The 25944-nt window shown below is 51.4% G+C and overlaps 9 protein-coding genes and 2 non-coding genes across 11 annotated transcripts; 4 read left to right on the forward strand and 7 right to left on the reverse strand.

Annotated features, from left to right (window-relative positions):
* Window positions 1–823: 823 nt before the first annotated feature.
* NCU08716 (CND11p) lies at window positions 824–2828 on the reverse strand (the record flags this gene model as incomplete). The annotated part of the gene is made up of 6 exons (XM_958484.3): window positions 824–989; window positions 1078–1329; window positions 1445–1879; window positions 1937–2285; window positions 2361–2495; window positions 2576–2828. 6 exons carry the CDS (start codon window positions 2826–2828, stop codon window positions 824–826), a joined length of 1590 nt encoding a protein of 529 aa, XP_963577.3.
* Window positions 2829–4407: 1579 nt separating this feature from the next.
* NCU15281 lies at window positions 4408–4479 on the reverse strand. The gene has a single exon. It is a non-coding gene; the product is annotated as a tRNA-Gly (tRNA).
* A 1012-nt stretch (window positions 4480–5491) lies between these two features.
* On the forward strand, window positions 5492–7156 carry NCU08717 (hypothetical protein; the record flags this gene model as incomplete). The annotated part of the gene is made up of 1 exon (XM_958485.1): window positions 5492–7156. The coding sequence occupies one exon, from the start codon at window positions 5492–5494 to the stop codon at window positions 7154–7156; it is 1665 nt and encodes a 554-aa protein (XP_963578.1).
* Window positions 7157–9488: 2332 nt separating this feature from the next.
* Window positions 9489–11570, forward strand: NCU08718 (hypothetical protein). Its single transcript, XM_958486.2, has 3 exons — window positions 9489–10143; window positions 10215–10735; window positions 10807–11570. Exons 1-3 carry the CDS (start codon window positions 9913–9915, stop codon window positions 11285–11287), a joined length of 1233 nt encoding a protein of 410 aa, XP_963579.1. The 5' UTR covers window positions 9489–9912; the 3' UTR covers window positions 11288–11570.
* A 353-nt stretch (window positions 11571–11923) lies between these two features.
* Window positions 11924–13957, forward strand: NCU08719 (glutamyl-tRNA(Gln) amidotransferase subunit A; the record flags this gene model as incomplete). The annotated part of the gene is made up of 2 exons (XM_958487.2): window positions 11924–13842; window positions 13923–13957. One exon carries the CDS (start codon window positions 11924–11926, stop codon window positions 13682–13684), a length of 1761 nt encoding a protein of 586 aa, XP_963580.1. The 3' UTR covers window positions 13685–13842; window positions 13923–13957.
* Window positions 13958–14549: 592 nt separating this feature from the next.
* On the forward strand, window positions 14550–14665 carry NCU15675. Its single transcript, XR_897837.1, has one exon. It is a non-coding gene; the product is annotated as a 5S ribosomal RNA (ribosomal RNA).
* Window positions 14666–15748: 1083 nt separating this feature from the next.
* NCU08720 (hypothetical protein) lies at window positions 15749–17255 on the reverse strand. Its single transcript, XM_958488.3, has 2 exons — window positions 16315–17255; window positions 15749–16241 (listed from the first exon to the last, which is right to left on the reverse strand). Exons 1-2 carry the CDS (start codon window positions 16695–16697, stop codon window positions 16082–16084), a joined length of 543 nt encoding a protein of 180 aa, XP_963581.2. The 5' UTR covers window positions 16698–17255; the 3' UTR covers window positions 15749–16081.
* Window positions 17256–18194: 939 nt separating this feature from the next.
* NCU08721 (hypothetical protein) lies at window positions 18195–21827 on the reverse strand. Its single transcript, XM_958489.2, has 2 exons — window positions 20603–21827; window positions 18195–20537 (listed from the first exon to the last, which is right to left on the reverse strand). Exons 1-2 carry the CDS (start codon window positions 21093–21095, stop codon window positions 18724–18726), a joined length of 2307 nt encoding a protein of 768 aa, XP_963582.1. The 5' UTR covers window positions 21096–21827; the 3' UTR covers window positions 18195–18723.
* Window positions 21828–21956: 129 nt separating this feature from the next.
* NCU08722 (hypothetical protein) lies at window positions 21957–22617 on the reverse strand (the record flags this gene model as incomplete). The annotated part of the gene is made up of 3 exons (XM_958490.1): window positions 21957–22015; window positions 22073–22107; window positions 22274–22617. 3 exons carry the CDS (start codon window positions 22615–22617, stop codon window positions 21957–21959), a joined length of 438 nt encoding a protein of 145 aa, XP_963583.1.
* Window positions 22618–23282: 665 nt separating this feature from the next.
* Window positions 23283–23831, reverse strand: NCU08723 (hypothetical protein; the record flags this gene model as incomplete). Its single annotated transcript, XM_011395325.1, has 3 exons — window positions 23283–23341; window positions 23542–23561; window positions 23650–23831. The coding sequence occupies 3 exons, from the start codon at window positions 23829–23831 to the stop codon at window positions 23283–23285; spliced, it is 261 nt and encodes an 86-aa protein (XP_011393627.1).
* Window positions 23832–24735: 904 nt separating this feature from the next.
* On the reverse strand, window positions 24736–25461 carry NCU08724 (hypothetical protein; the record flags this gene model as incomplete). The annotated part of the gene is made up of 1 exon (XM_958492.1): window positions 24736–25461. One exon carries the CDS (start codon window positions 25459–25461, stop codon window positions 24736–24738), a length of 726 nt encoding a protein of 241 aa, XP_963585.1.
* Between the last annotated feature and the right edge of the window lie 483 nt (window positions 25462–25944).

Raw genomic sequence — 25944 nt, forward strand, 5'->3', positions numbered from 1 at the left:
GGTGCAGAAACCTTGTTTCGACTAGCCCAAATGGGAGAGCGTTGTAGGCTGTGTACACTCGACTCGACTCGACGTCGATAAAAATTCACAAAAAAGACGACTTCATCTCGACCTGATCGCGATTGCTCCCTGTCGACAGATGGGACGACTGCCCCTGGGCGATCTTTGCGGGGACCCCGGATTTCGTTGTTAGTGCTGACTCCGCTAAGGCATGTGCTGTGGGGTTCGGCTTTCGAGGGGTCCAGTCTGGGGGAGTTCCAAGTTTCAACTGAAGGCGTGTCGGGAGGATCCATTGTGAACTTTGGCCTTTCACCCACAGCTGACATCTTCACCAGCTGTCTAAGATAGAGTTCAGTATGAGGGAGCCCAACATCTCCAGTGATTGGATCCAAGTGGTCCCATTGAAGTTCCTCGGCATCTTCTCAACCTGTTTTCACTTTACCCCAACTGGTCCCCCATCCAGGAAGATGTTACCCAGTCAGACAACTGCCGTTCAAGCCGTCCCAGGCCGTGCGGAGAAAGCGCACCTTTGGCAAAGAGTCCAAATCGACATCTCGTTTCGTCCAGCCAATCGAACATTGTCCTGCCACACACACACACAACATGGAAAATGGTGCTTGGGTAGGAAAACCGGCACGATGGTGCGGCTGGCACAGTCGCTCACAGTATCTAGCTCGCAAGCTCGTCGGCAGTCTCTCCACCGAACAGACGACAGACAACTAGAGGCAGGTATTAGAGAAACAGTGTGAACTGAACAACACCCTTTGGCCAATCACCAAACATCACCAGCGCCGGCAAGTTCTTCCTCCTCCATCTATCATCTTCAGCGAACCATGACCCGAACACCGAGACTATCCAACTTCGGCAGCGGCACAACAAAATCGTGAACATGCTTCACATCGCTCTCGTCCGTCTCGAACAGCTCCATTCGCGGCCCATCTGGTCGAAAAAGCACCGCTAACACCAGACTGATCTCCGCCATGGAGAGACTACATGGTGTACACAACAAGCAAGTCAGCAAAGGACACCCTCTCTCAATGCCACCACCAAAACTCTCACCAAACGGGCACCACTTACTTTTGACCAAGACAACTCCTCGACCCTTTAGTAAAAGGCACATAGCTTCTCTGCATCACCCTCGTGTCCCCACCCAGCCACCGCTCCGGGACGAACTGGTCGGGATCTTGATATACCTCCGGGTTGCTATGCATCAAATAGGCGCTCATGCCCACCGGAGTCCCAGGCGGGATCGTGTACTCCTTGTACTGGATGGCCACATCGGGCGAGACGCGCGGCAGACGTCTCATGAAGCCGTAGCTGAGTCTGTTTCTGTCTGTCAGTTCTCTGTTTGCTACCAGGTGGCACACACACACACACACACACACACACACACACACACACACACACACACACACGAGTTCAGTACGCGGGACAGAAAACCTACCGCAAAGCTTCCTTGATGACTGCCTGCAAATACGGCAACTTCTCCAGCTCAGTCCAAGTGGGAACGACTTCTGGCCACGTAGCCATGACATCTCGCAGCTCGTCTTCGAGACGGGCTTTGATGTCTGGGCGGGAGAGGATGTAGTAGGATACGAAGCTGAGGGTTCGTCCGGTGCTGATGGTTCCGCCGAGAAAGATGAGCTTGGCTTCTCTGACTAGCCGTTCTTCTGCCTTGTCGGCAGGTGAGAGGTTATCACTCTGCGCCAGCGCGCGGAAGAGCGTGGTATGCTCCGAGTTGGTTGTGGTGTCCTTGGACAGGTGCTGTTTAGTGACAGCTTTGTGGATTTGGGTTCTTGTTCGCGCATCGTATTTGTTGGCTATGCGTCCTTGAGGAAAAAGCCATAGCAGCAAGCGCGGTGGGACATATCGCAATGAGCTGTAGAATGATGGTTAGCACATGACGGCCAAGCGGCCAAGCGTGCAGCCAACTCACCTCAACGCCTTTGGAAACTTGGTCAATATGGGCGCGTTTCTGATCAAACCCAGCATTCCATCGTACCACTCGGGTCCAAAATCTGGCTGATCAAGAAACCCATCGCCAGGTTCAAGGTCGTCAGTACATATCCTCTCGATGCAGTCCGCTGAGAAGGCCGAGAAAGCGCGATCTAGCCGCACAGCTTTCCCTTGGCCCTTGCATTCACGGATACGGGACTCTAGAAATGAAGCTTTTTCTGCAAGCATGGGCCAGTATCGAATGTTGATGGCCATGCGGGAAAAGAAGGGATCAAAGGGCTTTCGTCGCTGGCGATGTAAATCATGGTCGATTGTCATGAAGTGGTTGACTGGGAACAAAGTCAGCATTGGATGGACCCTTCCTCTCTCTCTCTCAAATATCTGAGCTGCACCAAGAAGCTCACCATCAGTGTCATCGGTACACCCCTGGAACAACGGCCAGAAGTTGGTCCGTCGCTTGCTGCTTCCCACATAAAGCTCGTTGTAGTACTCCGGGTCATGGATCGACAGTTCGTGAGGGTTGATGCGCACTATCGGTCCTAGATAAGTCCATCCACACCCAGTTAGCCCTGACTTTTTGTTGTATATCGCGGTTTTAAAAAAACGCTCTCTTCCTTACCAAACTCCTTATGCATCTTTTCTATCTCAAAGATGTACTTCCCGCCGTACCAGAAATCGTAATAGAACTCATACCAAGTGGTGACCGCAGCCATTTTCCTCCCCGGAAACCTAGCCAGGGGGTGAAAGTATAATCGGTACACTGCGAGGCCGATGGCGTACAGCAGCCATGTCGTAATGACTACCAAAGCCGCTGTTCTGGGACATGGACTGAGAGTAGCAGCACGGGAGCTGGCCCAGTTGAGGACTGCCATCGTGGTTGGGAGGAATGCTGCGTGGTGTTCGTTCGTGTGACGTCCTTGTTCCCTTCGTTCCCGTTTCAAATTCGGCAGGGAAAAGTTCAAGGAGGGTCCTATGGCAGGAAGCAGCGAGTCCTCTTTGTATCTTATAGCAAGGCAGAAATATCACCATACCAAAAGCCATGGCGCAGGTTCAACCAATCCTAGATGGGATGGAGTTCTATCGCCGGCATTTTCCAAGATATCCAAGTAAGGTAGTGGGGTTTCTTGGAAAAGACCGACACTTTGGGATATGACAACCAACCGCCCTGACGATACACTATCGATTTTGTGCGTAGCTGACATGGTGTTGGGACCTGTTGATCTAGGCTTCCAACGGCCAGGAGAGGGCTAGTCAGTGTACGGCTGAAGCCCGTGCTGTCGAAATGATGACGGTGGTTGGATGTGTGGACGGAATGGATTGATCTGTAACGGTCCTCAGTTCTCTCTGTCTGACATGTGAATGAATGACTTGAGTGAAGCGCTAAGACAACATTCCGATATTCTGTTTTCAGCTCGGACTTAGCGTCACTAGCATGGGGGAAAATAAAGAGGATGCTACCCCTGGTCCAGTTATTCTTGGAAGGTTTTTTGGACGGATGGCCTAGATTCCCGATAGTGATATTCTTAGCTCGAAGCCTCAAACAGACTATCGATATTCGGCATCATAGCTTGAGAGATTGCAGGGGTAGTGTTAGGTAGACAGACAATGGATAAAGATGCCTTGAGGGTTTGCCTGCCGCCTTTTTGCATTGGTAGAGCGTGGTGTTGAGCGGCATTGGGGGCCATTGAGGGACATTGGAATGGCTGGCTACCTGGAGGCGCGATGCAGCTTTCCACGCCTTTCAATTGCAGCAATATTGTAGGTTTCACATCGGTACTCAAGCTGCATACAGTCTGACAGCGCTTATATTCCATGATATCCGTCCAACATATGTAAGAAGCGGCGATAGCGGGCGTGCTTCCTCGGCCCAGTCGTAGAACTAAGTAGTTTGATATGCCCGACATTCTTCGGAGATAGATTCAAGTTACATGAAAAAAAAGATGAACAAGGAAAAGACACCAGGCTCAAGGATTGGAAGTGAAGGTTTTCTTTTGTAAGGCATCAAGATAAACATTCGCATAAGCCACGTTGGATAAGCGCCGCTCTGCCGCATCGAGTATTGTCTGACAAACAAATGAGCACCTGAAAGTTCAGCGAATGCGATTGGTTCATATTTGAGTTAGTGATGTTGGTTGGATGCCTATCACGAATCGTCGGGACAGGCAGAAAGGGGAACGATGACAGATGATGATGCCCCTGATCGTGTAAGATACATAGACCGGTTAGAAAGAGAGTAGAACATTTCCAGAAGGAAAAACCGTTACCACCAAAAACCCCGGTGCCGTATCGGCGTTAGTGACCTCTTCAGGACTGCCCACTGATTGTAACCACCAAAGGACATACCAAAAGAAACAACAACAAAAAAAAAAAAAAAAAAAAGGAACAGTACAATATGAGCAACGTACAACCGCGATATACAACAAAGAAAAAGTAAAAAACAGAAAAAAGAGTTGCGCCAAGAGGGAATCGAACCCCCACCTCATCCTTGGAAGGGATGAATCCTAGCCGTTAGACCATTGGCGCTTATTGTTGAAGATACATACACAGTCTATCAATATATACCCATGCCTTCAGATCTTGGCGCTGCATGGGTCCACCAAAACTCGATTCCATTTCCCCCTTTTGGAAGAGAACGTCGACGACGATGCACTTGTTTAACACCATTCCCTTAAAGGATTTTCGGCAGTTGGTGAATTGAATTATCACAGACTCTACAAAAGAGACTGATGCGCAGGCATCCATGACTTAGCGGATGTCACACCGATCCTTCCTGACTCCTGAGTTCTGGGGTCGTCGTCGCATGGCGCTCACCACGTCGAGTCGTTCAGGTTCACCGAGGCTTCACACAACATCAAGCTGCACGCGATCAAGTCAAGTCTAGTCAAGCCATTTCTATTGTATTTCCGCGTGCAAAGATACAATGGAAATGTTTCTGTCATGCGGAGGAACGGCAAAGGCACACCGACTCATTCACCTCCAAGGAGGAACATGGGAAATGTCATCAGCACATCCGTTCCGTCAACATCCCGAGACATAGAGATCTTACTAGGTTATTTACCGAAATACAGCACCGAAAACAAGCCAAACCCTAGCCACGATTCTTGCAATCAAGTTACATGTAATCACAGCTTCACAGTTGGTTTGATGTAATTCGTGGCAGGGTGATTCTCTACGGTAGTCCGCGTTGTCAATGGGACATACTTCGAACAGAGTCTTCATCCGGAAGACCTCCAGATCGCAGTAGTGCCTTGAATGACTTTGACCGGCGTGGCGAACCACGTCCTGATGACCGTTTGTAGGAATCACTCCATCATCATATCGTCAGTAGTTAAACGTTCGTGAAGCGCGTGAAGCACATTTCAACCTTGGTTGGTGAATCATCCTTCCATTCACAATCCCACGAGTAGACTCAAGAATCGGCGAACCTTCGTACTTAAAGCCGCCGCCCCTGATCGGTTTCCCAAACTTCCCTTCCTTACCTACCTGCAACCCATCCAAAAAGCGATATCACCGAACCACCTAACCAAGAAATGAAATGGACCTGCAAACCCCAACCCCAGCCGCAGCTCCAATCGACCGCCTCTCCCTTGCCTCCCTCCCCAACGAGATCCTCGACCACATCTTCTCCCTCCTCCCCGTCCCCACCGCCCGCCTCTGCCGTCTCCTCTCCCACCGCTTCCTCCCCAGCAGCACCCGCGCCTCCTTCCCCGTCCTCGTCGTCTCCCCCCTCCTCAGCGACGCCCACCACCTCCAGCTGCTCGCCAACTCCCCCGCCATTGCGCCCTGTTTGCGTTCCATCTACTACATAACCGACACCCTCGCCTCCCCGCGCTGGCGCCGTCACGAGTCTTCTCCCACTCTCGACGAGGAAATCGCGCCTGAGGACTTCACCTGGTCCTCAACCGACCACCCGAGGAACTGGCTCCCGCACTACGTCCACCACCCCCAAGGTTCAGGCCGCATCGACCTCCTCTCTGGAGAGTGGTACCAGCACCGCCACCGCCCGCTGATAAGCCACCACCGGCGCTCAGCAGACCAAATCGCCCTCGATCGGCAGCGGTACGAGGACCTCCTACTAGACCAAGCCCAGTTTTTGGCCGTGGACCACTCGCCCAACCGCGACTACGACGGCATCGTCATGTGCTGGGAACAGTTCTCCGCGCTGGAACACATCACGATTGCGGCGTGCAGGGAGCTGAGTCTCGCTGCGCCGCTGCATTCCGTGGCGCTGCATAGCGATCGGAACCCGTTCCGGTACGCGCCGTGGCGGACGGCGTTTCCGAGCATTTCCACGCCCGAGACGGAGGAGCGGGTGTTGCGGTCGTTGGTGCGGTACTTGGAGATCCAGTCTATAGTGGGAAAGGGGAAGGCGACAAGGTTGAAGACGCTAAGGATCAAGAACTTGTCGTGGTGCGTGTTGGATGATCCGGGCTTGTTCTTCTCGCCGACTGTGGAAAAAGCGCTGGCGAACTTGACGACGCTGGAGATCCAGATTCGTCATGGGAATCCGATTCATGCTGCGGCGAAAGAGTGTATCCCTCCCATGAGCCAGACGAGACTTTCCCATGTTATGTCGTCAGGGAATGTTCGCGCCTTCTTGAAGTCGCTGACGAACTTGCGACACCTGACGTTTGAAAGGGATAGGATTTGGTACCGCGAGGAGGACATGATTCCAGAAGGTGACGGGTATAGGTGGTCGCTGGGGGACATCATCGATTCGGAATCCCGGTGGCCACACCTGCAATCCTTGTCGCTGTCACATTTCAACAATTGTGAGAGGGAGGATCTCGAACAGATCATGGACAATCATGCCGACACGCTTTGGAAGGTGTCGTTGGGGGACGCCAATCTCAGGACAACGTCGTGGGTAAATCTGGTGGATTACTTTTACCAGGAGAATCAGAGGCGGATTGCAGGATATGACGGCAAACCCCTGTATCATCTGGAGCTATGGGGTTGCCTCAGAGGTACCAGGGAGAAGGACATCACGGGGCAGCAGCAGCAGCCTGGTACTCCAGATCATACAGGAGAGGGAGAAGAGTGGGCTTTCTGGCGCGGGGACCCGCATAGCTGGGAACTAGCGAGGTATGTGTATGGGATTGCGTTCCAGGAGTCGACCTTGGCATGGGAACATAGGGCACTCTACGCTCGAATAATCGCCGGCGAGCGCGAGGAGGGACTCGGAGGGCTAGAAAATTAAAAAACCAGCCAAGAGTGGAAAGAGTTTGGCGCAGAAGGGAATTCGAGAGATCGACACGTTGTCATAACTGAAGGAAATTGAGGAAAGTCGTGGAGGTAGTTGACAAAGTAAAGACTTTGGGGTTTGGTAAGTGAGGGATTGCCGCAGCGGTAGGCTTCGTGATCTTGTAGTCTAACCAGTCAGTAGAATGACTATCAAGGGCAATGGGCGTTGTACATTGTTGCTCTCCGACAATGTCGATGTGAATGAGTTGAGTTACGTGCCCAAACCCCCCTCGAAGATTTCTTGAGGTCGGTTAGGCACCACCCAAATATCATCGCCGGAAAGTATCCCGAGACACGGAGCCAACCTTACCTATGGAAGAGACCTCAAACGCAGCTAGATCGATCGCCATGTGGGATGACGTGCCTTGACCATTTTGAAAGATCTCACTGACTTACTACTTAATGAAAATCGTCTCGCCTCCAGCCCGGGTCGAACTCGGGCCCGACAGAACCTCGACGAACTTGACTTCCTTGGCAGAGCTTCCCTGATGGAGTGAGTGACCAGCCATTCCATGTCCCTACCCCACCCCTCCTCTTTATTGCGTCCCACTGCCGTGGGTTTTTTGACTTATCAAGTATTCTCCGAAAATGCCAAGTTTTTTTTTTAAGTTTTCCGTACAGGATCTGGGGTCGAGAAAATTTAGACGGCAATCATTGGGGTTGGGAATTCCGCTTAAACTCCAACTTCCAATTTCCACTTCACACCTTGGCATTCCACCCTCCGCAACCCGATATAGAGCAAACCAGAGCACTGTTTATGCGGCCTCCGGAATGGCTTTCATCCTGGAAACGCATTGTACAGTAAGAAACTCGTCCCCATCTCAGGGGGATTTCGTTTCCGTGCCGAAGGGATGTGGGAGACGAACGATGATCCGGCTGACTCCGTGGCGTATTCTAATGGTTGTGCCAGCCGCGTCTATTGAAAGACGGAATGACTGTAACGGCTCTGTGCTCTCTAGATTATGCACTTTGGTATTTTTGAGTTCAACTTGGCTTGATGTCTCGCGTTAGTATTGAGTGCCAAGGAGAAGTGGTGCTATATGAAACCAGAGAGCTCTTCATTACCTGATCTCACTCTGGCTTGCGTTTTTTTTGTTCACGGCTTGGCTGAGAGACTGCGTGACGGCCATGGTTGTCATGAGTGGTCGACCGTGAGACTTGTTTGAACCCCTGGACCCTTGGACCCCTTCACCCGGTAACAAGGTTGCCATCAGGTACACACTCACTGCCCTTTTTGGGTTGCGTAGCATCGTACCTGCATCGGAGACTAAAAATTCTAAAAGCCCCTTCTAGGCCTCTTGAAGAAACGGTCTCCACGCCAAATTGTTCTGTGCAACTTGGTGCTCCGTTCGACCCCGGTCGTCATCTTCTACATGCCTGGTTTGCTTCACAAATCGTAATGTGGCTTCCGCTTGAATGAATGTCCTTGAATGGGAATCGCGCGCCGGATTGCCGTATAAGCACCATCACGCTGCCATGGTGCCTGTCTCCGACTTTTTCGTCAGTCCCTACTCCTGCAATTTGACTTATTATCATCCATTGGAGGAGAGGTAAAACAACAAACTCACTGACAGTAGGTAGTCACCAGTCTAATTGCCTGGTGCTGGAGGCCCCTTGGCCGATCACGTACCCCTGACAGCTGATCTTGCAGCTAAGGATCCCCATGGTGAACATGGCTGCCACGCCGCGCTAGCCAGTTCGAAAAGAACGTTGGTCCGGTCCAGTGTAGCACTCCACCACCGTTGATGAAAGATTGCCAGATCGGACATGCAGGGATTGACATGTTGAGGCTTTTCATGCGTCTTCTTTTTCTGCTGTAATTTAACAAAGTTTGCGCCCAATAGTTCCCGTGCTAGTGTAAGACTTTGTTGATGATCACCCATGATCATCAATTTGCGCAGACCGCAAGACTCTTTCGTATCAGGACACGACATGCCTCGACTTTGAACCTGGGGAACCCTGACTTGCCAGCGCCTATCTAGGCGTCGTTTCGGCTAAGCCTTTTTGCTTGAGGCTCCATCCAGGTTGAACCATCACAACCCCAATCCAAATACCTGACTTTCTTGCACACCGCGAATCCGATTTATTGCGCGTTCCAAGCGATCAAGCCACCCAGGCCTTTTCAGAAGGAGCGAACCGGCGGAAGCATAGTTGCGTCGTCATGAAGCCAAGCTTTGCACCTCAGCTAGGTGGATAGTAGAAATATGAGCATGGCGTGATGGTAACTGACTCGAGAGCAGGCCGCGCGGTTGAGCTAGCCATAAAGAGTGCGCGTCCGAACAGATGGAGGGGGCTCATTTTTTCTCTGGAATTTTACCTTCTTGGCCATACCCTGCTTTGGCAGTAGTGGTCAAGACTCAAGAGAGGCGGCAGTGAAGAAAAAGCTGCCTGAATTGGTTTGGGTCTTGTGTGTAGCAAGTGCGGGACCCTTAATATGCTAAGCAAGCTGGGGTGTCCTGGCTTAAGCAATCCCCATCCTTTTGCGTATACGGCATAAGACAGCCATAGAACCCGCATTTTCGAGCACGTTCCCACTGGACTTGAGCTTAGTTGTTGCTGTCCAAGAATCGCATATGCCGATCCGTTCTTGGTGACAAGTGCAAAGAACAACGATAATAAGGACGGCAGCCGTTCTTTCACGAGGACCGATATAACTCGGCGCGCCCGCCCTTGAACGGTGTCCGGCATCCGAAGCCGTGAGCCCAGGCCGCTATGTCCGGCACTACCAGCACCGACCCGAGGATAACGGCGGCGATCGAGGCTGGGCGAATCCCGAAAGGAATCAGCATTGCCTGGTTAGAGCAATCCCGAGACAAACCCGCGACTGGCGCCATTATCTTTGTCACCTTGCTGACGGGCGTCTTTGTGCTATGCCGAATCGCTTCAAGAGCCTTTGTGCTGAGGCGAACCGGACTTGATGACTGGTTAGCGCTACTGAGTCTGGTGAGTGCCTCTACCACTCACGCTTTTGACAGCAGGAACTGGAAGACCCTGACCCTTTACCATCTATTTAGGCCCTTCTTATAGCGTTTGTGGTGCTGGATATCCAATCGATCGACATTGGATCGGGGCGGCACTATGATTATATCATATACGTGCTGACGCCGGAGGAGGTCAACCGCAGTGAGATTGTCGACTTTGCGGCACACATTGTCTACACGGTGGCGTTGCTGATCTGTCGTGTATCGGGCTTGACCTTTTACCACCGCATCTGCAGCATCCACCGCGGGTTCCGACTGGCGATTCAGGTGCTGATGGGCGTCCTGGTGGCGGGCTTCCTGCCGCAGCTGTTCCTCATCATTTTCCACTGTACTCCGGTGACGGGACTGTGGCCATACACGCAGACCAACAACTGGCAGGAGGGCGTCGAGGACTACGAGTGCTTGCCATGGGGTCTCGTGTACAGTGTCAACTCGGCCGTGTCGCTGTTTTGCGACTTTTTGCTGTTTGGCATCCCGTTGGCCATGATCCGGATGCTTGATCTGCCGCGCAAGCGGAGACTGCAGCTGGCGTGCATTTTGCTGCCTGGCGTCTTGTAAGTCGAGTACCTGCTGCCTGTTGGGGCAGGACAGAAGATGAAGGTTGACTGACTCTGACAATGGACAGGGTTACCTGCATCTCGATTGCTCGTTTGGTGCTGGTCATCGAAGGTCAGTGGAACAAGGACATGTCATGGACGTACAACGCCTTGTTGGCGGTTGAGGTATCCGAGATTGGCGCGACCTTGATCTCCTTGTCGATTCCCGGAATCAAGCCCATGTGGGACAAGTACATCAGGAGAAGGGGCCACGATTCCAGTTCTGGGGGACGTTCTCGTTCGGGGCACTCGACCAAGGGCGGCGGCACCAAGGGCACATCGATAACGCTGAACAATCTCAGCCTGCGGCCCCAGCACCTCAACAAGCTGGGCTCCACCAGCGACTGCACGTACAACGACACCAAGAGCCGCAACCGTGACAACGACGACGACGACGGGACGGCCAGCACCGAAGGCATCATGGTGCGGGTGGATTTTGATTTGACGACGGAGAGCGAGACGAACTCGCAGTACCGGCGGTCCAAGGCTATCGAAGCGCAAGTAGTTTGAGAAGGTTGAACCAATGGATGTGAATTTGTTTACTTTTCTAATGGGAACTGGTGATGGTGGGAGGCCGGGATTGGAGAGATGGATGTCATGATGGAGTTCAGGTCTGCTTGCTTGGCGCGGTTTCGTTATGTTTTGCGAACCATGAGGTACCATAGAGGTTCTAGTCTAGTATTTTAGCGGCAGTGGAAGCACGGGCCATGACCAGAGCTGTTAGTGCCCCCTCACCAACTCTGCTGTCCACGCCGCCGGGGAAACAAGACAGGGACAGCTCATCTAACGCAACCCACTACAACCACACAGCTCCACTGCAACTACAGGGGAGAATGCACCATTCCTCCCTACAGGGCAACTAGAATTCGGACATTGTCGCTTTCACGGTCTTGGCACTCGCGTCGGTCATTTCTCTCCATCGCTTCGATAACGAATCTCCCAACTAAGACAACCTCAAACAACATGAAGCATCACATCAACTTGTTCATCTGTCATCTCCATATCTTGGACTACTACCGATATTTATGACATGCTATATTGTGCCTTTCTTTACTGGATTTATTGAATATCGCCGCCGGACGTGACGATACTCTTTCTGTTTGTTTGTTTGTTTGTTTGTTTGTTTGTTTACACATCAACAGCCTCATGGTGACGCCTGGCCCCAAGAGTTGGCTAACCGTCGCCACGGCGATTGGCATATGCCTGGGCGCTGCCCTCTCGACCCCTTCCACCGAGGACATCAAGCTCCCCAAGGAGAACTGCCCGCTCACCAACGTCCTCTTCCCTGTCCTTCCCTGCGGCAGCTTCAAGCTCGAGGAGGCTACCATCGATGACATGCAGGCTGCCATGAACAATGGCTCCCTCACCTCGGTTCAGCTTGTCGGCTGCTATGTCCTCCGTACTTTCCAGACCGATCTCTATATCAACTCCCTCCTCCAGTACAACCCTGATGCCCTGTCCATCGCTGCTCAGATGGACGCTGAGCGTGCCGCCGCCAAGATCCGCGGTCCTCTCCATGGTGTCCCCTTCACCGTCAAGGACAACATCGCCACCAAGGATCAGCTCGAGACCACTGCTGGCTCGTGGGCTCTTCTCGGCAGCATCGTTCCCCGTGATGCCCACGTTGTCGCCAAGCTCCGTGAGGCCGGTGCCGTTCTCTTCGGCAAGGCTACCCTCTCCGAGTGGGCCGATATGCGCAGCAACAATTACTCCGAGGGTTATTCTGCCCGCGGTGGCCAGTGCCGCTCTGCTTACAACCTGACCGTCAACCCTGGCGGTTCCTCCTCCGGGAGCGCCGTTGGTGTCGCTGCCAACGCCATCGCCTTCTCCCTCGGTACCGAGACCGACGGATCCGTCATCAACCCGGCTATGCGCAACAACATTGTCGGCCTCAAGCCCACCGTCGGTCTTACTTCCCGTGCCGGTGTCATTCCCGAGAGCGAGAACCAAGATGCCGTCGGTACGTTTGGTCGTACAGTTCGTGATGCCGTCTATGCTCTTGATGCCATCTACGGCATTGATCAGCGGGACGAGTACACCCTTGCCCAGGAAGGCAAGACTCCCGAGGACGGCTACGCATCCTGCCTCACCACCAAAGCTGCCCTCAAGGACGCCGTCTTTGGTATTCCCTGGAACAGCTTCTGGCGCTACGCCGATCCCGAGCAGGTTCGCCAGTTGACGGCTCTCATCAAGCTCATCGAGGATGCTGGCGCCACCATCATCAACGGCACCGAGATCACCGACCACGAGAGAATCGTCAGCCCCTACGGCTGGGACTGGGACCATGGCACCAACCGCGGCTACCCCAACGAGTCCGAGTACACCGTTGTCAAGGTTGACTTCTACAACAACATCAAGACGTACCTCTCCGAACTCGAGAACACAAACATCCGTTCTCTCGAGGATATCGTCCAGTTCAACTACGACAACGATGACACCGAGGGTGGCCGTCCCTGGCCCCTTGGTCATCCTGCCTTCTACTCTGGTCAGGATGGCTTCCTCGCTTCCCTCGCCACCCAAGGTATCAAGGATGAGACCTACTACCAGGCCCTCAACTTCACCCAGTCGTCCACCCGTAACGGCATCGATGACGCTTTGACCTACAAGGGCAAGAAGCTCTCGGGTCTCCTTGTTCCTCCTGATGTCGCTCAGGCTCCCCAGATTGCTGCTCAGGCCGGCTACCCTATGATCACCCTTCCCGCCGGTATTCACTCCGTCAGCGGCATGGGCATCGGTCTCGGCATCATGCAGACTGCCTATGGTGAGCCCGAGCTTGTCAGGTGGGGTTCTGCCATTGAGGATCTCCAGAAGTCCACCGATACCCCTTACAAGCGCACCCTTCCCCAGTGGAGGGATTTCCTCAAGAGGAATGTTCCCGTCTACAATGTCTACGAAGGTTCTGATTAAAGTATTCGTTTTCGTTATCTCTCTCTTTGCCATGTCTTTTTGTTATTTATTTTCTTTTCTCTTTTTCTACGCCTTCCTTAAGCCCGTATTTCTTAGCCCAAACATTACAAGTTGTCGGTTAACTACACCTTCATCGATTTCCAAGCACAAAAGTCAAGGTACGTCACGGTCACACAGCTGAGTTCCCAAACATTGATGGATTATATTATTGCTCGCTGATAGCTTTGTCTCAATGCAGATATAGGTAGCCATCAAAATCAACGTCCTCCAACCAACAACTCCATCATAGCTAGCTCCATGCACAGCAGACAAATCTTGTTCGTCACAGCTCGACTATGTGAACAGCAAGTCTTGGTTAATGTTTATTCATCTTGACCCCCTCTTCCAAGTCATAGTATCAGTGGTTACCTACAGTGATTGGTGTAGCACATCTCATCGCTGCTTGGTATGATGGGAGGGACTCTGTTTTTCTTTTCAGAACAGTTTCAATACTGGTTTGATTGTTAGCTTGTGGACTTCTTCCGACTTTGAATATATACTTAGGGGAAGGAATGTGTGTGCGATCCAGAAGTACATGATTTGGTCCCAAATCGTTGGGTAGAGAGAGAGAGAGTTTCATAACAGCCTTAGTTTCTCATTATTTTAAGAGACAATACCCAAAAGGGAAATACTTTCAGCGCTTTTCTAGGGCTTGCATCGCCAAAAAAAATCCACCAAACCAAGTTTGAGAAGGAAAAGTGTCAATCGAAGTAATTATACCATGCCAACAATTGGACCAGAATTCGAGTATGTTCATGGAGGAACGGGTGGTGACTTTGAGAATTTTTCCCTATATAACTTCTTGCCAAAAACAAACATATCACATACGACCATACCCACTGGAAAACTCGGGATCCCGTCCGCTCTCCCATAGATAAGCCAGTGAGGGCCAGACTAGTAGTTGGGTCGGTGACGACCAGCGAATCCCTGGTGTTGTATGTTATTTTTTTTTCTTTTCCTCTTTCCTTTCTTTTTTCCCGCTTGCTCCTTTTTTTTTTTCTTTGATTTTCATCTTCTTCTTTCTGTTCAGCGCTCTCGCTTCTTAACATGAATTACTTTTGCCTCTTTTTTTCTTCTTCGTGACATGCACACACACAACCAACAGGGGGGGTTGTAAATGTAACGGACCATAGTGGCTACTATCAGAACTAACTAAATGTTTTGTTGTACGTATCGATAGTATTTTCAATTGACTAGGTAAGGTTCTGCACAACTTTGTTGTTGAGTTTAGGTACAGGTACGTGTGAAAATTAAAAGGGAAAAGGTTATATGAGTAACGGAAACAACTCCCACCACTTTGCATATAATTCGTGGTGGTATTCTTTTCTTTTCTTTTCTTTCCTTCTTTTCTTTCTTCTTAAGACTGACGAGTTACTAGTTCATTCGTCCATCACTTCACAAACTCCCATACTTTGTCCTACCAAGCCTCATCCAACTCTAAGGAGAAGAATATTTTTTCCACAGAAATTCTCTTGCTCCCTGACTGGAAGTTAACTACCTACCATACTGTTGCTGGTACCGCGCTGCTCAAGCGAACTTGGACATAAAAAAGCTAACTGAGAAAACATAACAACCTAGTGAAGGGTTTCGGGGAAAATGTTGTCAATTACCTGGGTAGATGCAAGTGGTCAGTCAGGTTAGTATGCTGTGCAAGACTTGTAAGTCTACTAACCGTACTGGCTGTGTAATGAAGCTAGGTACGATGGCATTTAGTTGGATGGATGGGTTGTTGATTTTTGATGGCTAAGGTACTTACCTATATTTGCTTTAGGAATGCTGGATAGACGTCTGGTTAGGACGCTATGTGTGTGTGTGTGGTGTTTACAGTCTGCAACGGGCAGTCAGACTACCTACATACGTAGGGACTCCAAAAAGGTACAGACAGACATCTTAATCGATACGTCACATTACCTGATTTTAGGGCTGAAGTTGTCTTAGGGCTGAAGTTGTCTCAAATTACTGCGAGTGTAGGGAGCCAAGATCAGTCGGTTTCAGATCCGATTGAAGCAAACCTGAATGCATCAACACCAATCAAACAAACACATTTTCTGACTGACAGCTAGAGGTAGTCAAGACAAGTAAGTCATGACAGCAGCAGTAAATGAAAATAAGACTGGCTTGCCAATTATGTTTGTATTTTAAAAATGGCAGCGGATCTGTATCTATATCTGTATCTGTTTTGTCTATAACTTCTTCCAACTCATTCCTCATTCCCCACACCTTCCATTAACATTTCTTCTTCGTCTATGTCACACCAACATCCATCTCATCCCCATGCTACTGCTCGAGTGTAACTGTTACTAGCTCTAGGCTAGGCTAGGCTAGGCTAGGCTGACAGCGCCAAGGAAGGAAACCCGCTTAAGCAGAAACGGTGCCAGTGACAGTGAAGTCGACCTTGTCGCAAACAATCTTACGGTCGGAGTAGATCTCGTTACCGCCAATGGTCCAGTTGGGGTTGGGGCCAGTGGACTCGTCGGTGCAGGTGGTCTTGACGATGGTAGAGCCAGTAGCGGTGATACTTTTTTTGGTATTCATGTTAGTCTCTTCTCGAGCGGTCTCCTTCTGGTAATTACAGGTTAGGGTTGACTTACGACTTGTTCTCAGGGTGGTAAAGGGTCTCGCGAATGGTAACCTTGCCATCCTCACGGTTGTACTTGAAGCTGGCCCAGCTCTCGGTGCCCTCAACAGCGCCATAGGGAGCAGAGCAGGGGTAGAAGTCGTTGAAGTCGTAGAAGAAGTCGGGGATCTGGCTGGACTGGGCGCCGCAGCTGTAGACGGCGCCGGTCTTCTCGGAGGTCAAGGAGAAGTTGACATGGCCGTAGCTGTTCTGGTGGGCAGGGGTGGTGAACTGGTATTCAGCCTTGAACTCAAAGTCCTTGACATCCCAGGTGAGGCTGGTGGTGCCGTTGGTGGGAGCAGCGGTGGCGGTGGCAGCGAGGGCCAGGGCAGCAGCGGCGCGGGTGAAGTTGACCATTTTGAATGAGTTTGGTGGGGGTTGGTTGGTTGGTTGGTTGGTGGTGATTAGAGATTAAGGTTTAGATTGAAGTGTTGGATTGTTGATTGTGATGCTGGATGAGATGATTGAGAGGTAAGACAGAGAGAGATTCTCGGGATCTTATACTCCAAGATCTTGTGAACAGGTCCATACGAACAGACGTTGGATTACGGGCTGGAGTCCCAGTCGACCTGGGCTACTGATGGTGATCATCACGGTATCCGCCGGATCCTCCTTCGATGCCGTTGTAACCGTACCTGCTGGCTGTTACGTTACTCGTTTGCTAGCCAGTTGACGTTCAAAAGTCACCGCCACCGTCTGCCGGCTCGTATTGCCCTGTCGTGGCTTGTGTTGCTTTTGGTGGTCTGTAGACGACCCTGTAGACAAGGAGGGACGTTCAGCATCCACCGGCTTGTGGGGAACCGCCCGCTTGGCATCAATCAATCAAGGAGAAGCATGGAGAAGAGTCGAGTTGCTGCTGCTGCTGCAGATAGGGATCGAACGATGTTCGAATCCCTAACAAATGGGGACTTTCCCTTCTCTGACGACTGCCAAGAAGGCGGACCATTCTTCTTTCTCGTATCTCCCCTTCCCAGCGGGGTTCACCAAGCAGGTCTGACAGCTCAAGCTAGGCCCAATGTGCCGTAGCTTCAACTGATTGACGTTGTTTGGTCCCCTAATTGTCCTAGCAGGGAAACTTACGGGCTTCGCGAAACCCCGCGGACGCTTGTCTCGGTAGCAGTGCAGATGGTTAACTCGGCTATGGCCGAGACAAGGGGACTAGTAAGGAGATACATGGAGACACCGCTACACGTATCACAGTTCACCCCACACTCTTTGCAGAGGAATCTTCCCTCTTTCATGACTGTTAGGCGGTGCTGCTGATGAAAATAGCACCCATTTGGCCATTGCTCGCTCTGAATGAAATAAGTCCTGGCTACAAGTGTGCGGAACACTTTTGATTGTTGTTTTTGAACCTGGCTTGGGGTTGTTTGGAACCAATGGGGGCTCCCGAATGTCTTGTCTTTTCCCTTGTCCGCGGAGGTCGCAAGTCTTGAGCTAACAAACAAACCAGCGCCGATCTGCCAAGTCCACCTTGGGCGCTTATTTCTTCGTGTCACACTGAAGATTGAGCACAGCAATGAGGTCATCAAAGCGAACAGATGAAGGACTGTTTGGTGGAGGGGTTGAATTTGAGATTTAAAAAAAGAAATGAAAACTTTGATTGATTTCGTTGCTACTGCGTACACAGTAGCCCAACGCCACAGTAACACCATTGATGCCATAAGATCGCCCAAAAACGTGGGGTATCCATCACAGCGAAGGCAACATTGCGGCTGGCACGGCAATGATGGCAAACCCCGACAGCAGCAGTGGCTGTGCGCGATTGCAGAATGCTGTGTCACCCAGAAACCGAACAAAAGAGTCGGGGGTGATCCGTTCCACGAATCAACGAGTCTCGACTCATATGCTTGGCAAACACTTGAACGAGGGCATCGGGATATCGGTTGCACCGGGACCCTGGAGGCTGGGTTGATGCAACGGTGGGGGAGTTCGGGTCGTCGCCAATCAAGAACACAAACGCCCGAAGCGGTGTGATAAGGTGAACTCGAACGATACGAAAGGGGACCTTGTTGTAACGTTGACTGTCGTTTTCCAAATCAGCATGTTCTTCCTAAGGGCCGATTGCGATACGAACTGGCATGAACTGAGAAGACGATATTGGTTTGTCGACTTGTTCTGAGGTTGGGGAACCGAGGCACGCTGACTTTGGAACATGAAACCTTTCTGGAAATGCCACGACTGGAAACTGACAATGATCGACATCGGGATGTGGAGGTGTTGCTTGTGCCCAGGGTCTACACGAGATCTGAGGGGTGCAACGGCAGCCCGTGATCCGCTTTGGGTGGATAAGCCAAGACCTGGACGAGGAAAAGGGGACGGTGTGAATAGGAGCAGAGCTAGGCATGAACGGGATCTCCTTTTTGTTGAACTGAAGTCGACCTCAGCAAATACCCAACACCTCCTCCATTTCACTTCCGTCGAATGCATTGACAGGACACTCCGACAATTCGCCCGTCCTGAAGGCCCCGACACGCCGGTAAATGGTCGATCCTCCTTTATCACCCTCGTCTTTGGCCGGCACCAAGACCAAACCAGCCTGGAATTGTCGTTTCCAATAATTGCCGACCAGCCCTTCCCACTCCATCAACAAGACGAGGACCACTTCGAGCCCATCTGCCGGTGTGTCATCATCCATGTGCACAATAACGGGCGCCTTATCCTTCCCTGCGGCGTACAATCGATCCTGCGGAAAGCCCTGGATATCCAGCTCCGTCTTCACCAAGCCCTTGCAAACGCGACCCTTCAAATCAATTGTGATTTCCCCCTCTTTATCAGGCCTGTACTTGGACTCAAACTCAGGCTCAGGGAATTTAATAAGCTGGGAGAGGTAAGCGACGCTAGTCACCGACTCGACCAAGAACCGCTTGTTCCCATCCCAATGGGCGGGCCGTTGTGTGTTCTTTCCGCTTCTCGCAATGTTCTTCAGCGATTCCTGCATGTCAAGTTCCTTGGCGGCCCATGACCACGAAGGAGCCTTGGAGCCGGAAACCACGTTTTTACGCTCGCCCAGTTCGCGAGTGAAGCGCCAGAGGAGGTCAAGCGGGTAGAGCTCGCGCCAGGATCCGGTGACATAGGTGAAGGAGCGGAAGTGCTCAATGGCGCGGGCGATGCCGGCCATGGCGAAGAGGCGGTCGGAGGTAAATGTTAGGGAGGTACCGATGAAGGTCTTGACGATCTTCTCCCAGCAGAGGAAGGAGGGAAATGTGTGCCCGATTAGGTGTTTTTCCCTGTCATTCTGTTCATGGGACCCGTCTGTCTGCTGTTCTTCAGCGTTACAAAGTGCTTCAAAGACCGTCTTGGAGGAAAAGGGGGTGTCCCCGGTGGCTCGCAAAGTAGGCTCGGTGAGACGCTGTTGAACTCCGGGGGTGCCAGTCTTGAAGGGCCAAGACTCGGCAAAAGCTTGACGCCGACATTCCCAGAAGAGCTGGGGAGCTCCAAAGTAGACCGCTCGCGATGACAGGACGCTTTCCTGAAAGACCCAGCCTCGCTTGAAAAGAGGAGACTGTTCAACATTCTCGGTGAAAGTGTTTTCAAGGAGCGAGTTGACGGCGTATATGGCGGGCTTGTCGTCACACACTTTGATGTGGCATGGGCTGGTCTGCAACGGGTTCCTTGGGGTGTAGCACCCGTCGTTGCCACCGGTCCCAAGTGCAGTGATGTTACAGCGAGAATGGCCGTAGACGTCACTCATGGTAAGTCCTTCTCTTTTCCAGTCATCCCCGGCCTTTATCCCACTCTGGATGATGCACAATGAATCGATCCATATGTATCGGCATCCGAGTTGCTGGGTTATTTTCATGGCATCTCGAAACGTCTTGGACAGCCTGTCGTCAAGGGGTATTCTGTCTTGCAACTGTGTCATGTTTTCTGTCTCCAGCTTCAAGTTGTGCGGTTTCGTGGAGATGGACCAGGAATGACTGAGGGTGAGGTAATGTGCCTTCTTTTGGGCAAGGCCTTCGTCAGCCGATATTACCAATCGAGGAGCTAGTTTGCCGGGGTCTTCTCCGACGTCGATGAGCCGCGTAGGCAGCCACGTGGCAGTAGGGTCCTTTTGCGTGGAGGAATAGCGGTTGCACTCGGGATGGTTGTCGACGCAGTCTTTCAGCCAGCACTGTATGGACTCAAGGACTTGGGGAGCATCCGAGGAGGCAGACAGAGGGAGGTTGGATTCAGAGCCTACTGGGGAGTATGTATCTGTGGAAAACAACGTCAGAATCAACCTTGACTTTTCCATCCAGGTAGGCAGGCAAGCAACCAACCACTTTGGACCTTGCGCAGCTGGACAGTGACAAAGTCATCCATGATCCATGCGCCAGAAAAGTCCAAACTCTGGTTGTACCGCTCCTCCAGCCAGTCGTCCAGTCCAGACAAGTCATGCGGCGTATCCTCCTCGATCTCCAGCTCTTGTATCCGGCTCGTTTCCAGCCAGACCGAGGAATGCCCAGCACAGGCGACGACCTGGACGACACCCGCATGCTCCTCGTCCTTGAACCATTCGAAGTATTGGTTCTTCTTGCTGATCAGAGTGCAGAGGTGACAGCCGGCAGCGGCGGATGCCTCCAGTTTCTCCAAGCTTTCAGAGTGGAAGAAGCGCAGTTTCTCTTCCTGGCCGGCATCCCCGTCCAATGCCCAAGTGCTGGTGCCCGTCCATGGCTCTAGCCGTGCGAGTCGTTCTTGAACCCAGTCGGAGTGGACGATGCGGGAGCAACGATAGCACAGGACGTGGGGGATGACGCCACCGTCCAAAGTCATATAGGAAGGTCGCTCGCTCGCTCGGCTATCGGGATTGCTTCAGTTCCGGCAAGAGGGGTTGTTGGTTGCCGTTGTCGTGTGGTCGACCCCGCGCGAGCTGATCCGAGACAAGCCATATTTGTGGCTGGTGGTTGGGTAGTACTGTAGTAGGTGCCCAGGCTCTGACGCGCATAAGCCAAAAAGCGCCACGAAAAGCCCGTCAGCGTCGCCGCAGATAAGGGCGTCCAACATGAGTGGTGATGGGTTTCCATGGACGGGAGTGGCTTGCCAAGATGTGGTGTTTGTGAGACGTCGCAGGGGTGGCATAACCAAGGATGGGCGACGCGGGACGGCGGTTGTTCCCGTGCGCTAACAAACACTATCAGACGCCTCTCCCGTCAGAGCCTCTTCCCCAGACTGTAGCACAAGTCATGTCTAAAACAACTTCACGGTAACACAAACAAACAGAAAGCTGTGAATCACAGTCTGGCTCTACCAGAATGTGCGGAAGTCTGTTTCTTTCTTGATAGTTTACTACAGTCGTTCAATCATAGTTTCGCCCAACAGCGCTCAAAGAACTGTCCAGTCGTCTCCACTGCATCATCTCCCACAGTGCGGTTATAGCGGACATGTCTGTTAGTGTCTGGTGGAGTCGGGTCCACGAACGGCAACTTGAAGCCCTTTCAGCGCCCAAGCATCAACACTTTGACATCATAGGTACCGGCAACAATTTTCAGAAACACTTCAATTAAAGAGCAGACATCAAAGATGTCGAATGATCATAGGCTGCCTCTTTACGCTTTTCTTGGTTGTTTTTCCCTCTGCCTGTCGCGCGCGCTTCGTCCATTGAAGTCCCTCACTTACTTCATTCACCTACTCCTTCTAATTTCCCTTCCGCCCAAAGCACTCAAAATGCCCTCCACCATTCGCAATCCGTTCCGCTACATCATGATACAAGTCAGCTTCGTCCATCAAAAGGACTAAAAGAATGAACTTACTCAAATTCAACGAACTCCACGTATCCCTCTTATGACTCCCCGAATCACAGATACAAGCCAACATATCCCCCGACATCCCCCCTCCATAAAGCCAACAATCGCAAAACTCTCTACAAAAGTTGGCCGTCCTGGCTCCTCACATACCTCCCATGTCAGCTCTGTTCTTCTACAATTCAGTCTTGGACCAAGGTAGGTACCTACCCAGATAAATCCTCCACCTTTCCGTCTTTCTCCTCAAACCACTTGAGTTTGCTCTCCTTGGCATCAAACCAGATACACTGGTTCAGATCCAGGTTGGTCTCGCGCCATCCGTGCAGTTTCGGGTGGGATGCCTGGTGGGAGTCGTCGGTGAGCTTGCAGATGCCGGAGAGGGCGCAAGCTTTGGAGTCGACTTGCCAGTTTACACAGGACTTGCGGAAGGTGTCTATCATGGGCTTTTGGCTGGGGTCGGTGTTGGCGATGGTCGTGGCGGAGATGGTGGGGATGAGGGTGGCGAGAGTGGTGAGAATGTGGGCGAGAGTGGGGGGAAGGAGTGGGAAATGCATTTTGGGGTGTGGTGTTGCAGTGGGTTCGTTCGTCTTCGGTGAGTGCTTGGTAGAGTAAGTCGACAACTAAGGGTACACTCGGTGGAAAGTTTGATGACCTGGGCTTGGCTGGGGTAGGAGGTTATAGCTGTGAGGTTAGATGTCAGAAGTGTAAAGCCCGTAGCTGTCGAGGGGGGGGTGTGTCACCATTTTGAATCAACTTGGTTGCTTTCAGTATGGCATAATACATCGATACGTGTAGTGTGGATGGAAATTTGACATCTCATCGACAGCGGCAATTTGGAAGTTAGTCACTGCCCTGCGCTGTAGCCCAAACCCTCCACGCACTGCCCTGGATGTACCGCGAGAATAGTCCTTGCTTCGAAGTCTACTATGTGATGAAATCTAGGTCTAGCGGCAGAACTCATAACCAAGTTTCGCTGATATTTCATTGGATTTTATTGGGATGGGCAGTCAGGCCAACAAGTTCGCGCATATGTTTGAAACAATTCAGATGCCTTGATAGAGGTTTGAGAATATTTCACGACTGTTGACTACTTTACAATTGCCTGTCCCTCCGCGTCCCGTTCCTCTCGTAAGATTACTCATCTCGAGCACTAAGCCTTTCCCAGTCGACCATATTAATTCCACCAACTCAGAAAGGTACCGCATGCAAAAAGAATGATTTAAGGTCCGAGCATTCCGAAGCAACCCAGTCGGCCATCATTATTGAAGACATGCTCGGCTGTAGGGCAAATTTATCATCAGTTTACCGTCAATGTTGTCGTGACAAGGGGAGGAAGTGGAGATTATTCCTACCCAGATTGATTCCCGTATACACGGACCAGTCAGACGGCTTCTCATCTCCACGATTGCACCGCAGGAATGCATTCCACGTCCAATTGCTGTACTGCCATGGTCCGCACCTGTGATTCGAGGTCATACAATAGTCGTCAAGTTCAACCCTAACACGGAGGCATGTCGTCAGTCATAAGGTAAATGGAGGGTGTGTCTCCAGTCACTACCAGGTGACTTCAGGATGCCAAAACTGACAAGTTTCCCTGTGTACTGTTCATCTTCTTCTCATCCACCGTGGTGGAATTCGTACACGACGGAGGTATCTTCCACTCCAGCTTGCTCTCCTTGATGTTGTAGGCAATGCACTTTGACAGACCCAACGTGGTAGTAAGGTTGCTCTCTGCGTCGCCCCGCTGGCAAACAGCGCTTATGCCCATGTGCGGTGTGAAACTGAATGAATCGGAATCACAACTTTGTTGAAAGTTACCATCGTCGAAACAAGAGGAATTTGAAGCCGCAACAGTGGTGGTAAAAATGAATACGAGAAAGTGAAGGAGTTGCATCTTCGTGGTTATGGCTTTAACAAATATCACGTGTTGGACTGCCCGGAAGACGTCGATGATGGTGTCGAGGTGAGTGAAAGCGAGCTTTGGAATGGTATTAAATACATCATCAGAAGTCTGTCCACGAGTGAGCACCTGTTGTAGATAATGTGCAACACTTTTATTGCAGCTGAAGGGTGTGTCACAGCCTGAACTTGACACAAACAATTTCGAAACAGGAGATCACGAACTGGAGAGCAAACTCCTTGAGTAAACGAGACTCGGCTCAGACTAAACTAAAAGAACATCAAGAAACGACAAAATACCTATGTTTTGCAAAGCTGGACTTTTGATTTACAGTAGTATTTGCGAAAAGTGTTGAGGATTTCCAACACCTCTTACCCATAAGTCCTGCGTGGTACTCCGTTGGTAAGTACCAAGAAGTAGACGTTAATCATTCCTTCAAGGTTCGGTGGAGATTGATTCTTTCCGATTGAGAAGTGTTGGCACATGTCTGGTAAATACTCCCGGTTGTCACTGATTGTACATTGTACCTGCCCTGCCCGTTGTCGCTTCTTCCCTACTCAGGTGAAGGCGCGAGGAATGTCACTCAGTAAGATTACATCTGACACCATCAACCCCAAACACCTCCCTTACTAAGCCACGGAGTGCATGGTTCACACTGTAATCACACAAACAACTCCGAAACAATGACGAGGTATTTTTCTAGAACACGAGAAGAAGACTCCGTCGGACCGCAACGACATGAGTAGAGCTAAGTACCTACCTACCTACCTACCTAGCTAGTTGTAACCTTAAAACCGAGGAAAGAGCAGAGAAGCCACCGCTTTGATTCCGTCCTCTTCATCGTCGTTGGTCGGGTCTTCCTCTTCTTCCTCCCAAGCCCTCCTCTGGCATATAAATCCACCGGCCATTTCTTGGTGGACTCTTGTACCTCCTCGACCGTCTCCACGGCCTTCTTATTCATCTTACAGACCTTATCCAATGCCTCCTCGAAGGCGTCATAATTCTTCATCCTTCCATGATGCCCTTCCCACGTCATCTTGCCAACCTGGCCCACCCACTTATGACACGCCTGCGCCTCTTCGTGCATCGTTCTTCCATAGTAGACCATCCGTCGTCCCTCTTCCTCCATGATCTCCACGGCTCGTTCCCACTTGGCCTGGGCAGCGTAGAAATGCTTCTTTGTGGCATCGAAGCCGTTTACGGCTATGGGCTCGTCATCGTCACTGATGGGTCTTGGTTGGAGCTTAGGAAGCTTGTCGAGAAGGAGGAGGGGGAAGGCCTTACTGAATGGAGACCAGAGAAAAATTCGGTTGGCGTCGCCCCGATACCAAGACATGGGGCGGTCCTTAGATACATGGTACGGGCGCTTGAAAGGTTCAGAATGGGGAGGAGGGCCGGTTATCTTTTTGGGCTTCTTCTTGTTTGATGGAGCCGGAGCCGGAGCCGGAGCCGGTGTCGGTGCCGAGGAAGGAGCGGCTAACTCTTGTCGCGATGGCATATCGGACCTCTGTAATCAATGTCCTTGTTACTGTGACTGGATATTGGTAATGGAGGGGAGAGGTCTGACTTGCAATCTGCTAACGTGAAATTCGGGCTGTAGCAGGTTGCCCGGTGGCGGTTGGATAAAGGAAGAGAATTAGGAGGAAGAGGAATAGGAAGAAAGACAGCGGTTTCCTGTTTATGCCTGCTTTTATCCCCCTCCACCACTGCGGGCAAATGCATTTTCTCATGTGAATCGACCAAGTTTGGCTCATAAAATCACGTCACCAGCTGGTCTCGAGCGCTGACGAACCGGGAATGGTGGACTTTGTGCAGCAGTACCAAGGTAGTTAACGCGGGGGCAGACCTCACCTTGCCCTCGCGGCCTTATACCTTTTGTTTCCTTTCCTTCTCCAGCGACACGATGACCATCCTGCCGGTAGGTAGATGTTGTAGAACTCCGGCAATGGACATCTACCTAGGCATGCATACCTACCTATGG

This window comes from Neurospora crassa, linkage group II (genome assembly GCF_000182925.2).
Source record: "Neurospora crassa OR74A linkage group II, whole genome shotgun sequence".
NCBI lineage: Eukaryota > Fungi > Ascomycota > Sordariomycetes > Sordariales > Sordariaceae > Neurospora > Neurospora crassa.

Excerpts from the sequence above, each read along its gene's own strand:
- NCU08718 (XM_958486.2), top strand. The coding sequence starts at position 9,913 with ATGTCCGGCACTACCAGCACCGACCCGAGGATAACGGCGGCGATCGAG. Across the intron at positions 10,144-10,214 it reads GGTTAGCGCTACTGAGTCTG|GCCCTTCTTATAGCGTTTGT; the intron begins GTGAGTGCCTCT and ends CCATCTATTTAG. Across the intron at positions 10,736-10,806 it reads ATTTTGCTGCCTGGCGTCTT|GGTTACCTGCATCTCGATTG; the intron begins GTAAGTCGAGTA and ends GACAATGGACAG.
- NCU08720 (XM_958488.3), bottom strand. The coding sequence starts at position 16,697 with ATGGTCAACTTCACCCGCGCCGCTGCTGCCCTGGCCCTCGCTGCCACC. Across the intron at positions 16,242-16,314 it reads TACCACCCTGAGAACAAGTC|TATCACCGCTACTGGCTCTA; the intron begins GTAAGTCAACCC and ends TACCAAAAAAAG.
- NCU08721 (XM_958489.2), bottom strand. The coding sequence starts at position 21,095 with ATGACTTTGGACGGTGGCGTCATCCCCCACGTCCTGTGCTATCGTTGC. Across the intron at positions 20,538-20,602 it reads GCTGCGCAAGGTCCAAAGTG|ATACATACTCCCCAGTAGGC; the intron begins GTTGGTTGCTTG and ends TGTTTTCCACAG.